Here is an 11,896-nt window from a genome sequence, read left to right as displayed (position 1 = left end):
CAGGACTGTTACTACCTTGATCTCTCACCCTGAGACACCTGGGACAGCACGTAGCACTGAGAGCTGCCACCAGAAGGCGCTACTCCCTCAAGGTACCTAATTCAAGAAACTAGAAATGGCATTCAGCCACACATCCGTTTCTCCAGAAACAAAAAAGGAAAGAAGTCTGGGCTTGGGGCAGGTGGCATCCAGTGTCCCTCAGTCCAGCATTCCTAAAGGAAATAATTTCCATCTCAGGTCTGGCCAGACAAGTAAGACAAGCAAGTAGTGTGGATGCTCCAATAGCTTTATTAATTCCTTTCTGCACGTGGGAGGACCTTGTAGCTGGAGAGCTGGAAGGAAACCAGGAAGTGGGGGTCCTCAGTACGGATCATTAAAGGGGTACAGAGGGTGCCCTGCATCTCTCGGGACCTTCTTCCCATCCACCTGGAAAGAGAGACAGGTGGCTCTATTAGTAGGAGCTCACATTCCAAAGACACAGCATCTTTCCCTGAATCTTTCTGATCACCACCTGTATAGAGCACTATGCCAGATAGTAGTACAGGACCCGGGCCTCAGAGAATGCCAATGTCGACAGCACTCCAGCAAACCACAGCCTCGTATATACCTGCCCCTGAGCCTAAGAGCTTAAGGTCTCAGCTGAAATAAGGAATATTTATTTTCTTATCTGTAACAGGCTTCAAGCCAACCTCAATCCCTCTACCAAGGTTAAGAAGGCCTTCTAGGTTCCTCTCATTTATACCATTTACTGAGAACTTGCTATGGTGCCAGGAACTGGGATCATTTTATAGACAAAAAACTGAGGCTTGTAAAAGTGAAATAACTTGTTCTAAGTCACAAGATATCGAGGCAGGATCGGGACTCACAGGCTATAATGCTTTACCCCGAACCATACTACTTCCCCAAGCTTAATAAAAAGGAGCCCACTGTGTCCAGGACAGCAATCCTACCAACAACATCCCGCCTCTCCTCTGACCACCAAGGTTGAGGCCAGACTGGGGCCAGAATTCCTCCCCAAATCTTACATTCCCTAACTCTGGCAGCTGATATATACTCACTGTAAGCATGGGCACAATGTATCGCCAATTTTTATTCAGGGCATCCAGCTGCTTCATCTCCTCTGGGCTAAACGTAAAGTCAAACACCTGGGGATGGGAAGCGGGGGTCAGAAAAGCCAGTTTCGCATGCAGAAGTTGAGATTCCAGAACACTGCCTTCTTGCCAGGCAGAATCAGAGCCAGACTGTGCACCATGGGTTAAAGACGACAAAACTCACCACCAAGTACCTGAATGTTCTGGAGGATACGTGAAGGGGTGATGCTCTTGGGAATGCAGATCACTTTCCGCTGCACCTGCCACCTAAGGTGGGGATTGAAGCGCATGAGGAAGAGGAGTCAGTCCTCACAAGCACTGTCTCCTCACCACGCAGCCTTCTCAAAAATCCTGGAGTCCCTGAGCCGCAGGGGAATAGGGGACATGCCTCAGGTTAGCTTCCCCCCAATTACATGGCAGGATTAGCAGCTTCATTCAGGACAAGGCCTCAACCCTGGCCTCCCAACCCAGGGGCCCTCACCCACCTCCTTTCCCCAACACTGCCCGCACCTGAGCAGGATCTGAGCTGGAGACCGGCCATACTTTTTAGCCAGGGCCAGGACGACTGGCTCCTCAAGTAGGACCGGTTCATCAGGATCACGCCAAGCTCGATCAGAGGAGCCCAGAGGGCTATAAGCAGTCACCTCCAGGCCGCGTGCTTGGCAGTGGGCAATCAGCTCCTTCTGAGCCAAGTACGGGTGACATTCCACCTAAAACAAGGAAAAATCCACTACAGGCTGGCCCCGCCCAGCTTGCAGGGTCCCACCCAGTCGTGCACCATCTCTGCCCATCTTGCACTGCTGACTGCCCCACTTTCGCTTGGCCCACTTTTCCCATTCAGCTTTCTAATATTCTTGTATTTGATATAAACCAATACATACTCCTTGTTCTCCCTGACATAACCTTACCCTTTATATGTATATTATTCACATTTATTTCCATTGTGCTTGAATCAAAAAGACTTTTTTTTTGAAAGATTTTATTTAATTTATTTATTTGATAGAGAGAGAGAGCACAAGTAGGCAGAGAGGCAGGCGGGGGGCCAGTAGCACGCTCCCAGAACCCTGAGATCACGACCTGACCCGAAGGCAGAGGCTTTACCCACTGAGCCACCCAGGCGCCCCGAATCAAAAAGACTTCTTAGCACCCCCCCTTTTCTTTAAGATTTTATTTATTAGAGAGACAGAGAGAGAGCACAAGTAGGCAGAGCAGCAGGCAGAAGGAGAGGTGGAAGCAGACTCCCTGCTGAGCAAGGAGCCTAATGCAGGACTTGATGCCAGGACCCTGAGATCATGACCTGAGCTAAAGGCAGCCGCTTAACTGACTGAGCCACCCAGGCGCCCCTTGCCCTTTTCTAATTCCAGTGTAGTTAACTCAGTATCTATCTATCTATCTACTTATCTACCTACCTCCCTTCCTTCCTTTTCAAGATTTTATTTATTTATTTGAGAGAGAGAGAAGCAGACTCCCTGCTCGAAAGGAACCCGATGCAGGGCTTGATCCCAGGACTTTTGGGATCATGACCTGAGCTGAAGGCAGACGCTTAATGGACTGAGCCACCCAGGTGCCCCAATGCCCTACTTTATGTAGAGAATTTCTACAGCAACACTTCTGAAAACTTGTTAGCCATCTCCATGAGGAGACCCATCATCTGCTCACTCATGTTTTTGTTTACACCCCCCCCCAAAACCAACAGATCTGCTCTGCTATGCTCACCTGCAGGACAGCCGGGCGCACAGAGGCCACACTGAGCACATCATCAATCTGTCGACTGCTGAAGTTGGATAGGCCCAGTGCCCGTACCAGCCCCTTAGCCACCAGTGCCTCCAGAGCCTTCCAGGTCTCCTTGTAGTGGGTAGAATCATAGCGGATAGTCCCATCGGCATTCTTAGGGAAAGGGTTGTCTCCCCGCCTAGGTGAAAGACAGCCCCCCAACAAGTGGGCACAAATGCAAGGCTTCTGCCTTACCTGACCATCCAGTCACTCTGTGTCCTCATACTAAGCCCAGAAAGGGCCAAACGCCAAGAATAAGAAACAAGCGTGGTTTTTCGTCCTTTCAAGTCATGACCCAGGCATTTACTCTCTATAGAATGCCCATTCCCTCTCCTCTTTTTTCTAGACCCAGACTGTATCTCCTCTTCTCTCCTCTGAGAAGTCTTTCTGAATTTCTTCTTCCTCCTCCTCCTTGCAGGCTCTGGCAACCGTCTTCTAGGACAGCACAGAGCTGACAGTGAGGTTTTCACAGCCTCTGCTGGAGCTGATTCTCCACTGCAACCCCAGGCTTAGCTCAGCAGAAGCTAGCAGTTTCTGGAATGAACAAAGGGAGCAGCAGGGACCACTCACATGCCCCTGAGATACCCACTGAGGGAGGTTACGCTCCTTTTCTGTAGCTAAACTCCCAACACAATAACACAGAAGGCTGGGTTCCCGTGGAGAGCTGAGGCATGATCCCCTCCTGCTCTGCTACTGTGCCTTACAGGTCACTAACACGACTCCCCCAACACCCGACTGCCCGGATGAAGACCCTGGCAAGGCTCACTCAAATGCATAAGGCCAGTGCATCAGGTACAGGTCCAAATACTCGAGCTGGAGGTCAGCCAGCGTCTTCCGGAGGGCAGGCTCCACATCCTCAGGGTGGTGTTTAGTGTTCCACAGCTTAGAAGTCACAAACAGCTCCTCTCTCGGCACCGCCTGGTCCATGGGGCAGGGCTCACAGTGAGAGGAGCTGTGGGCACCCAGTCTCACCCACCCTCACCTCTATGAGAGAGGACTTAGAAGGAAGATGCTGCCAGATCTCTCCAGCCAGGCGTCCAGCCTTCTCACCCCAGCCCTCTGTAGCCCCTATCCTCACCTTGCCAGGTCCCACATTCTCCTTCAGGGCCTCCCCGATCTCGGTCTCATTGCCGTAGATAGCAGCACAGTCAATGTGGCGGTAGCCTACACTCAGGGCGTACTTAACAGCTGCTTTCACCTGCCAGATAAGAGAAGCAGAGATTTCAGCTGTTGGCCTAGGCCAGAAACTGCCCTCCTGAGGGACACTGCTGGGGGAGGGGCAGGAATATACCACTTCCGTCATCAAAAAGTAGGAGCAAGAAGATGAAAGATGGCTCTAGTCTAGGGGACCAGAAGCCTCTTCAGAGACTCTAAACCTTTTGTGCCAACCCAATAACCCCCAAGATTTCCTCCTACCCAAGCAATCTCAGTGCAGCCCAGGAAAAATTAACATTGTATTCCCAATTAGATGCTCAGAAGATGGACGGATACATTGACAGGAAACAGAAGTATAAGTCATAGAGACTGGTTCTCTAGACCTGAGGAGCTGGTTAGAGAAACATGATACATAGGTAAATAATTTGTAGGCTAAGGACACACGGAGAGACCCTTATGGAGCCCTGTAGACCAACTGAGCTCTGGGAGTTCAGTGAAGCAGAAGAGCTCTGAGAGAGGGAAAATTTTAAGGAAGGCAGAAAAGTGAGATGGAAGCTAGGCCCAGAGCCCTCTGTCAGGAGAAAAGAAAGCAGACAGAAGTCGGAGGACAGGTCAGTCAATCTGCTAGAAAACAGACTAGAAACCTGGCATCAGAAGCAGAACCAAGGGTGCCACGGCCTTGCCATTTATGATCCCCATCTAGGTACAGCTCTTACTATCCAGATGTACTCTCCTCAGCTCTCCCTTCATCCCCTCATGTACTCCCCTTATCCCATACCCCGCCCCCCCAGCTTGGCTGCCCAGTTCTGATCGCCACCCTCTGTCCTTTCCTAGCTCCTGGACTTGCCCTGGGCCATGTCAGTGCCTGCCTAGGGCATAAAGACCCTGGCTCCAGGGTTCTAGGCTGCAGGAGGAAGGAAAGCAAAGGGAAAAGAGGCAGAGCACACCACAAATACCAGCCTGAATCCCAGAGAGAAGAGGTTATATTCTCCCTGCCAGACTCCCTCTCAAACTTAATCCCTAAACTTCTCTAAACTCTGACTCAAATTTCCAAAGAACAAGGAAGCAGCCCTGGGAAGATGCCCTACCCCAGGAGGGAGCTGCATCTCTAGTTATGACAACCCTAGGAAAGCAGGTCTCTATTCCCACACTCCCTAAGCTGGAAGAGTCTGTATCAGGGTTTATTAAATTTCAGCTAGCAGCTGCCCTTTTTTTTTTCCACCTACGAATGATTTTTACAACTTTAAATGGTTACATAAATACATAATCGCTCCCATTTTTTTTTAATTAATTTATTTGACAGTCAGAGATCACAAGCAGGCAGAGAGGCAGGCAGAGAGGAGGAAGCAGGCCCCCCACAGAGCAGAAAGCCCGACATGGGGCTCGCTTCCAGGACCCTGGGATCATGACCTGAGCTGAAGGCAGAGGCTTTAACCCACTGAGCCACCCAGGCGCCCCTAATCGCTCCCATTTTGCCACCTGTCCAGCAAAATCTAAATTATTAAGCATCTGGTTCTTTAAGAAAAAGTTTGCTAACCCTTGGTCTGAGCAGCTGACATAGCTATTCTTCAAACCCCGACACCTGCCATGTGCCTACCTTTGGACTGAGCACTGGGGAGTAGCCCGGCCCTTTAGGAGCCCCGTGTGAGAGAGGGAGAAGGATCACAGCACAGAGTGTTAAGTGCCGTATTAGGGGGCAGCACAGGGCCAGGCACAGGGAGGTCCCATGTCTGCCACAGCACTCAGTGCAGATCCAATTAGGGAAAGGGTTCCTCCCTATTCCCTTGGCCCTTCTGGGCCCCTCAGCCCTTCCTCTGAATCACCTCAGGAAGCCAAGGGCTCACTGCTGGTCTCTTCTTCCCTTGTCTCTTCCCACTGCCCTGCAGGCTTATCTGATACTATATGAAATGGAGTATAGCAATGGGGCAGCTATAGAAAATTCAGGGACCCTCTCCCAAATTCTGCCTTTTCCCTAGCAGAGGTATAAGAAGCCCTCCTCTCCTTCCTCCATCTCTCACCTGGCCAGGATCGCTCTTCCAGGTGCCCAGCCCAATCAGGGGCATCTTCTGCCCAGTATGCAGGAGGACACACGAAGTCGCCATTGCCCCCTGAAACACAGATGGGAAGAGAATGGAGTGGGGTCAGTGTTGCTGCTTGATCCTCACTGGTCAAGACTCCTATAAAACATGGGTGGTAAAGGGAGCAAGAGGTGACAGAACAAACAACACAGTTGTACACACGTGCCTGTGAGCAGAGGACAGCTAAGACAGGGTAGCCCGAACCAACTAAGGCCAGGAACTCCTGGACAAACATTAACCGGACCACCGGCCTGGGTGCCCTTCCTTCTGCCAGGCTAAAGGCCTGTGTTAAAGACTTCCGATACCAAGAGACCAAGGTGAGTGACTCCCTGAAGTACCCAGCCTTGACTATGTAACGTCTCAGGCCGGGGCAAGACTGGCTAAAGCCATTATGAGTCTGAGTGAGACCAGGTGACAGACTGGATTCAGGACAGGTCCCTTATCCGAGGATGAAATGAACAGTCCCAGGAGGCTATCAGAAACTACAGATGCTCCTAGTCCCTGACAGAGAGGTCTGATTGCCATGCAGCTAGGCCTGAGTGGGCTCTTTAACAGTAAGCAGACCATTTTTTAGATGATAAACAAACAAAACAAAAAACTCAAGAGAGGTGAAGTTAAATTAAAAGAAAGAGAGAGAGAGAGAGAGAAAGATGAAGTTATTTGCCCCCAAATCAATAGCTGAGAAGTGGCAGAGTGAAGGATCCAAGAAGGAACCAATGGATAAAGGCAAGAAAAGGGCAGGTCAACACAGTCATAATATTTATGTCCTGTGCCTCACAGCACATATCACAGCATGCTACAGAAAAGCAAATGACTTCTGTTAGGGCAAGGACCAGGAAATATTGACATTGGCTTTTAAGAGTAAGTTGGGCTTTCCCAAGAGTCAAGGGGAGAAGGCTTTCCAGGAAGGGGAATTAGACACAGCAGAAAGCAGTAAGTTACAAACACAAGAAAATTTCCAACTGAACAAAACAGGTGGATGACTGGAGCAACCCTCTTTGGAGAGCTCTGAAAATCAGAAGTCTCCAAATGGCCCAAGAATACTCATTCAGTCAGCAAATGACGAATGTGACGAATGTTCCAAATGTTCCGGGCCTTATGCTAGGCCTAAGAGACACACATATTCAAATAGAGTCCCTGCCATTTTGAAGTTTACGGGCTGGTGTGATGAGGACAGTCGGTATCAGCACAATATGTTAAGACAGGACCAAAATCTGTACAAAGGCTACAAGAAAAGAGCAACCCTGCAAGAATGGCTTCCTGGAGATACTATCTGAGCCTTTTTTTTTTTTTTAAGGTTTTATTTTTAAGTAATCTCTATACCCAATGTGGGGCTCAAACTCACAACCCCGCAATCAAGTTTCACACTCAGGATGCCTGGATGGCTGTCAGTTAAGCATCCAACTCTTGATTTCAGCTCAGGTCATGATCTCAGGGTTGTGAGATTCGGCTCTGCACTGGGTGTGGGGACTTAAGATTCTCTCTCCCTCTGCCCCAAACCCCCAATCTAAAAAAAAAAAAAGAAAGGAAAAAATTTTCTCTCTCTCCCCCTCTCACACCTGCTCCCCCCAAAAAAAGTTGCATGCTCTACCAACTAAGCCAGCAAGGTGCCCAAGTCTTTTTTTTTTTTTAATTAAAGACTTATTTATTTATTTGACAGACAGAAATCACAAGTAGGCAGAGAGAGAGAGAGGGTGAAGCAGGCCCCCCACTGAGAAGAGAGCCCGATGCGGGCCTCGATCCCAGGACCCTGAGATCATGACCTGAGCCGAAGGCAGAGGCTTTAACCCACTGAGCCACCCAGGCACCCCCAAGTCAAGTCTTGATGAACAGGAATTATCCAAGCAAAAGAGAAAAGAGAAAGAATGCTCGCCCTAAGAGCCAGTAAGAGAGAAATAACCTTTTCCCTTGATCTCATCAGTACTAGAAATATCACTCCCTTGGGATTGATTTCATTGCCAGCAATAACTTAATAAATATAACCTTTGTTTCCAAGTCCTGAAAATATTATGGTAGAGCAGGAAATAAGATAAGTTGTAAGTATAGCTGACATATCAAAATTGTCATTCCTAATACTTCCGACTCTGGAAGAATTTCATAGCCTAGCATAACCTGGTTATGGAGACCGCCTTTTTCTGCTAGAACAAAACCAAAAATGTTCAGTCTGAGTAGCAAACCACAGATCACTAGAAGGCAATGCTGTTACCAAACTTCCCGGGGACACAAACTTCGCAAGGGATCAGGCAAGCATGTCTGGACTTCACAGGAGGAACTGGCCTGCCAGCTGCCACCAGGGTCTGTGGCTGGTTTCCTGGGCTTGTTCCCCAACAGGGGACCTGTCGGCCTCTCCCAGATTTCCCAGCACACATTGGAGAACTCTGAAATTACACATGGACTTAAGGCTGAAAGCTTGAACAAAAGCCTGGTCTGAGGCAAAAAAGAAGAAACCTGATGCTTGCTTCTTCCCTTCTTTTGATGGTGAAACGAAAAACCCAAACGGCTGAGGCATGGGGGAGCAGGGCTCATAGAAGGAACACCTAACGAAGAGCTTCAAAGAACAAGAGCTCCAAAGGAGAGAACGGAGGGGCCGCAGGAGAGAGCAAATGTTTTTCTCTGAGACAGAAGTCAGAGTCTGCCAGCTCTTGACTTCCTCATCTTCTGCCTCACACATTGGCATTCCAGCCCTCTCCTGCCTTAACAGGCTCTGAAGTTGTAAGGAACTGCCTGGCTTGGCCTCTGGCAGCACTCAGAAACCCTCATGTTAACTTGGGAGAGATTTTACCCATGAACGAGAAAACCTGGCTGTGTGTGGGGAGGGGAGGGTATAAGGACTCAGGTTTTAGGGGCACCTAGCTGGCTCACTCGGTAGAGCATGCAATTCTTGATCTTGGGGTTCCAAGTTCAAGCTCCATATTCTTTAAAAAAGCGGGGGGGGGCGCTGGGTGGCTCAGTGGGTTAAGCCTCTGCCTTTGGCTCAGGTCATGATCTCGGGGTCCTGGGATGGAGCCCCGCATTGGGCTCTCTGCTCAGCAGGGAGCCTGCTCCCCCGCCCTCTCTCTGCCTGCCTCTCTGCCTAATTGTGATCTGTCAAATAAATAAAATCTTGAAAAAAATTAAAAATTAAAAAAAAAAGGGGGACTCAGGTTTTATTATTCCCAAGTCATCACCTACACCTACGTTCCTTCTCTCTGGGGTTATCTTCCCTTCTCAGAGGAGGGCTCTATAGCTCCTGCCTGGATGCAAGAACTCCAAAACACAGGAAAAAGAGGAAGCAGTGTTTACATGAGTGTTCTCTGGCTGCATGGGCCTTTCTTCTACTTCCCATACATGTCAGTGTCCCTCAGAGTTCCGTCCCCAGTCCTCTTCCCACTCCCTAGTTAAGCTCATGTCTTCAGTTACCACATTAAGCACTGATTCTGCCCACCCCAGTTCTGGATATTCAACTCCCTCTGGAAATCTCCACCAGTATGTCCTATAGGGATGTAAGACTCAGCATGTCCAAAACTCTACTTGTCAAATCCAGCAGCGAAGCACAAAGGAACAGTTCAAGGCCTGGGGTTGCACACACCAAGGTTTGAATCAGCACCCCTCCCTCATTTTAAAGAGATGCTGTATCTAAAGCACTTTGCACAGTGCCTGACCCATGCTCTTCTGTATACTCTCTTACCAGGGACTCAAGGCCCTGTATAACAACTTGTTAAAGCAAACATGTTCATAGTATAATCTGTGGGGTCTTGAAAAGCCATCTAAATAATGTTTTTCAGTTCATGTGGCATTTCTGCCAAATAGATAATGGTATTATCTATCAGATTATGGTTTTGACAGGTGATGGGTAAGATAATATATCCTTATCTGTACTCCTAAGAAGCTAGCATGGAAAACCACTTTAAATATGTAACTGTGGCCAAGATTTGGTCTATTTGGCTGGGTTAAAAATCCTGTTAATATTGGTAAATATTTTTTTATAAAGGTATAGTCTGCTCTGGACTGTAATGCCAAACTTAAGACTTCTGGAACACTTCATGTACTTCTTGATGTATGTGAAAAGAATTTTAAAATACCTATTTCTTAAGTCTTTCTCCAGCCCATCCATATCAACCTCCACTGACCACTACTGCTCTGAACCACCCATTTCTCTGCTTCCAGTGTGGCCACTCTCCCCACAGTCCATTCACTAACTGACCATGTGACACCGAGGCTCAAACTCTTCCAACACTCCTTGCCAACCTTCAGGATAAAGTCTACATTCCTTAGTAATACCTTTCTTAACCTGGCTCCCACCTTCCTCATTTTTCCACCTCTTCATCGTAAACTCCAGATTTCAGACTTTGCAGAACCAGCCACCACTTACTTCAGTCCCGGCGCACTTTGCTTCCCAAAGTCCCAGCCTGGCCTGGCTAGGGGCAGCTCACCCTTCAGCTGGCACTTGCTGCTCCCATGCACCCATAGCTGTGCGCATAGCTGCCATTGTTGGTTTATACTGCTTTCCCTCACAAACCAGGGTACTCCTTCAGGTCAGAGCATATCATCTTTTTGAGCCCCTCACTCCTGGAGTGCCTGCCCCATAGATACACACAGAAACTCACACGTGAGCACACCCACACACACAAACACACTAAACACACACACAATGGCAAAGCCGAGAGAGCGTGACAGCTTAGGTGGGGGGTACATTTGAAGAAGTCCTGCCTTCATCACCTTCTTTCTTTCCTTCTTGGGTAACCTAGAAAGAATCATCTCTAGAAAATATCAAAGCACTTACCATTATCAGAAAAAAACAAAACAAAAACCAGTTGCTTCATACAGAATGATACTGGGATTGCTCCTGTACAAATAAGAAAACCGAGATCTTGGGGAAGGTAACAGGCTTGATCAGAACCATCGAGACTCTTTTAGGAGGTCTTGCAGCCTGAATATAGGTATGCTGAAGGGAAGAGTTAGTTAATAGTAACTCCCATCTGATGACAGTTCAGAGTCCATCCGGTCTCCCTGTAAGAGGTCTGAGGCAACAGAAAAACATGCCCTAACTTCCCCAAACCCAAGGCAGGTGCCTAAGTAAGCTAAGTCTACCCACTTCGGCCATTTCCAGAAGTATTTCTGCAATCCCACAGGAAAGGCCAGAGTTCCTGCAAAAATGATGGTGGTAAGCAAACAAAAAGAAGAGGCCAACTAAAACTTACTGAGCACTTTAAAAACTTTATTTTACTTAATCTTCACTACAGTTCCGACGTAGAAACTCACTTCATCGGTCTGAAAACTGAGGTCCAGAGAAACTGAGGAATTTTCCAAGATCACACAGAGTTCAAATCCGAAACCGAGTCAGACTTCCTCCAGAGACCCCGCTCTCTGGTCTATTCCGGGGCGGGGAAGAGGAGTTGGGGGCTGCAGCAGGAGAAACTCACCTCGGCCGGAGCACAGAGCTTGAACAAGAAAATGTGATCTCTGCTTCGTTCTGCGGCCTGCCAACGATCCAAGAGGTCTCAGCTTCTGGAACCGGTGGGCCGCAAGGAAAGTTGGCCTAATGGTGAAGGCAGGGACCTAGCTTGAGCCTGGCGGTGGAGAGGAAGCTTCACCCGGTGGAGGGGAGAGGGCCGGGCTTTCAGCATCACGCGCAGCGGTGGACCCCACCCCTGCCCCCCGTGGAGAGCGGGAGGGCGGAAGCCAGAGCGGCGAGCCTGCACCATCTCCTCCTCCCGCTGCTAGTGATCGGATTGGCTGTTTAGACACACTTCACTGCGCAGGTTTGGAGGACTGGGCGCCGGGTGAAGCGTCAGCCGCCGGCCACGTGGGAAGCTTCAG

At 49.0% G+C, this 11,896-nt stretch overlaps 1 protein-coding gene across 2 annotated transcripts; it reads right to left on the bottom strand.

The window, feature by feature from the left end:
* Positions 1 to 267: 267 nt before the first annotated feature.
* On the bottom strand, positions 268 to 11,686 carry LOC111143518 (aldo-keto reductase family 1 member A1). Of its 2 annotated transcripts, none has more exons than XR_002640333.1 (9): positions 11,500 to 11,683; positions 6,038 to 6,127; positions 3,943 to 4,062; positions 3,631 to 3,782; positions 2,808 to 3,003; positions 1,602 to 1,801; positions 1,276 to 1,358; positions 1,059 to 1,145; positions 268 to 426 (listed from the first exon to the last, which is right to left on the bottom strand). XR_002640333.1 is itself a non-coding variant. In XM_022497331.1 (9 exons), the coding sequence occupies exons 2-9, from the start codon at positions 6,119 to 6,121 to the stop codon at positions 361 to 363; spliced, it is 978 nt and encodes a 325-aa protein (XP_022353039.1). In that variant the 5' UTR covers positions 6,122 to 6,127; positions 11,500 to 11,686; the 3' UTR covers positions 268 to 360. The 2 variants fall into 2 exon arrangements, 1 of the variants encoding a protein (XP_022353039.1); XM_022497331.1 differs by having other exon boundaries at positions 1,286 to 1,358; positions 11,500 to 11,686.
* Between the last annotated feature and the right edge of the window lie 210 nt (positions 11,687 to 11,896).

The sequence above is a fragment of the Enhydra lutris genome, unplaced genomic scaffold (genome assembly GCF_002288905.1).
Source record: "Enhydra lutris kenyoni isolate GAN:26980312 unplaced genomic scaffold, ASM228890v2 scaffoldscaffold9, whole genome shotgun sequence".
NCBI classification, from domain to species: domain Eukaryota; kingdom Metazoa; phylum Chordata; class Mammalia; order Carnivora; family Mustelidae; genus Enhydra; species Enhydra lutris.
This window is presented reverse-complemented; position numbering and strand designations above follow the sequence as displayed.

Excerpts from the sequence above, each read along its gene's own strand:
- LOC111143518 (XM_022497331.1), bottom strand. The coding sequence starts at position 6,121 with ATGGCGACTTCGTGTGTCCTCCTGCATACTGGGCAGAAGATGCCCCTG. Across the intron at positions 3,783-3,942 it reads AGAATGTGGGACCTGGCAAG|GCGGTGCCGAGAGAGGAGCT; the intron begins GTGAGGATAGGG and ends CCCATGGACCAG. Across the intron at positions 3,004-3,630 it reads CACTGGCCTTATGCATTTGA|GCGGGGAGACAACCCTTTCC; the intron begins GTGAGCCTTGCC and ends TCTTTCACCTAG.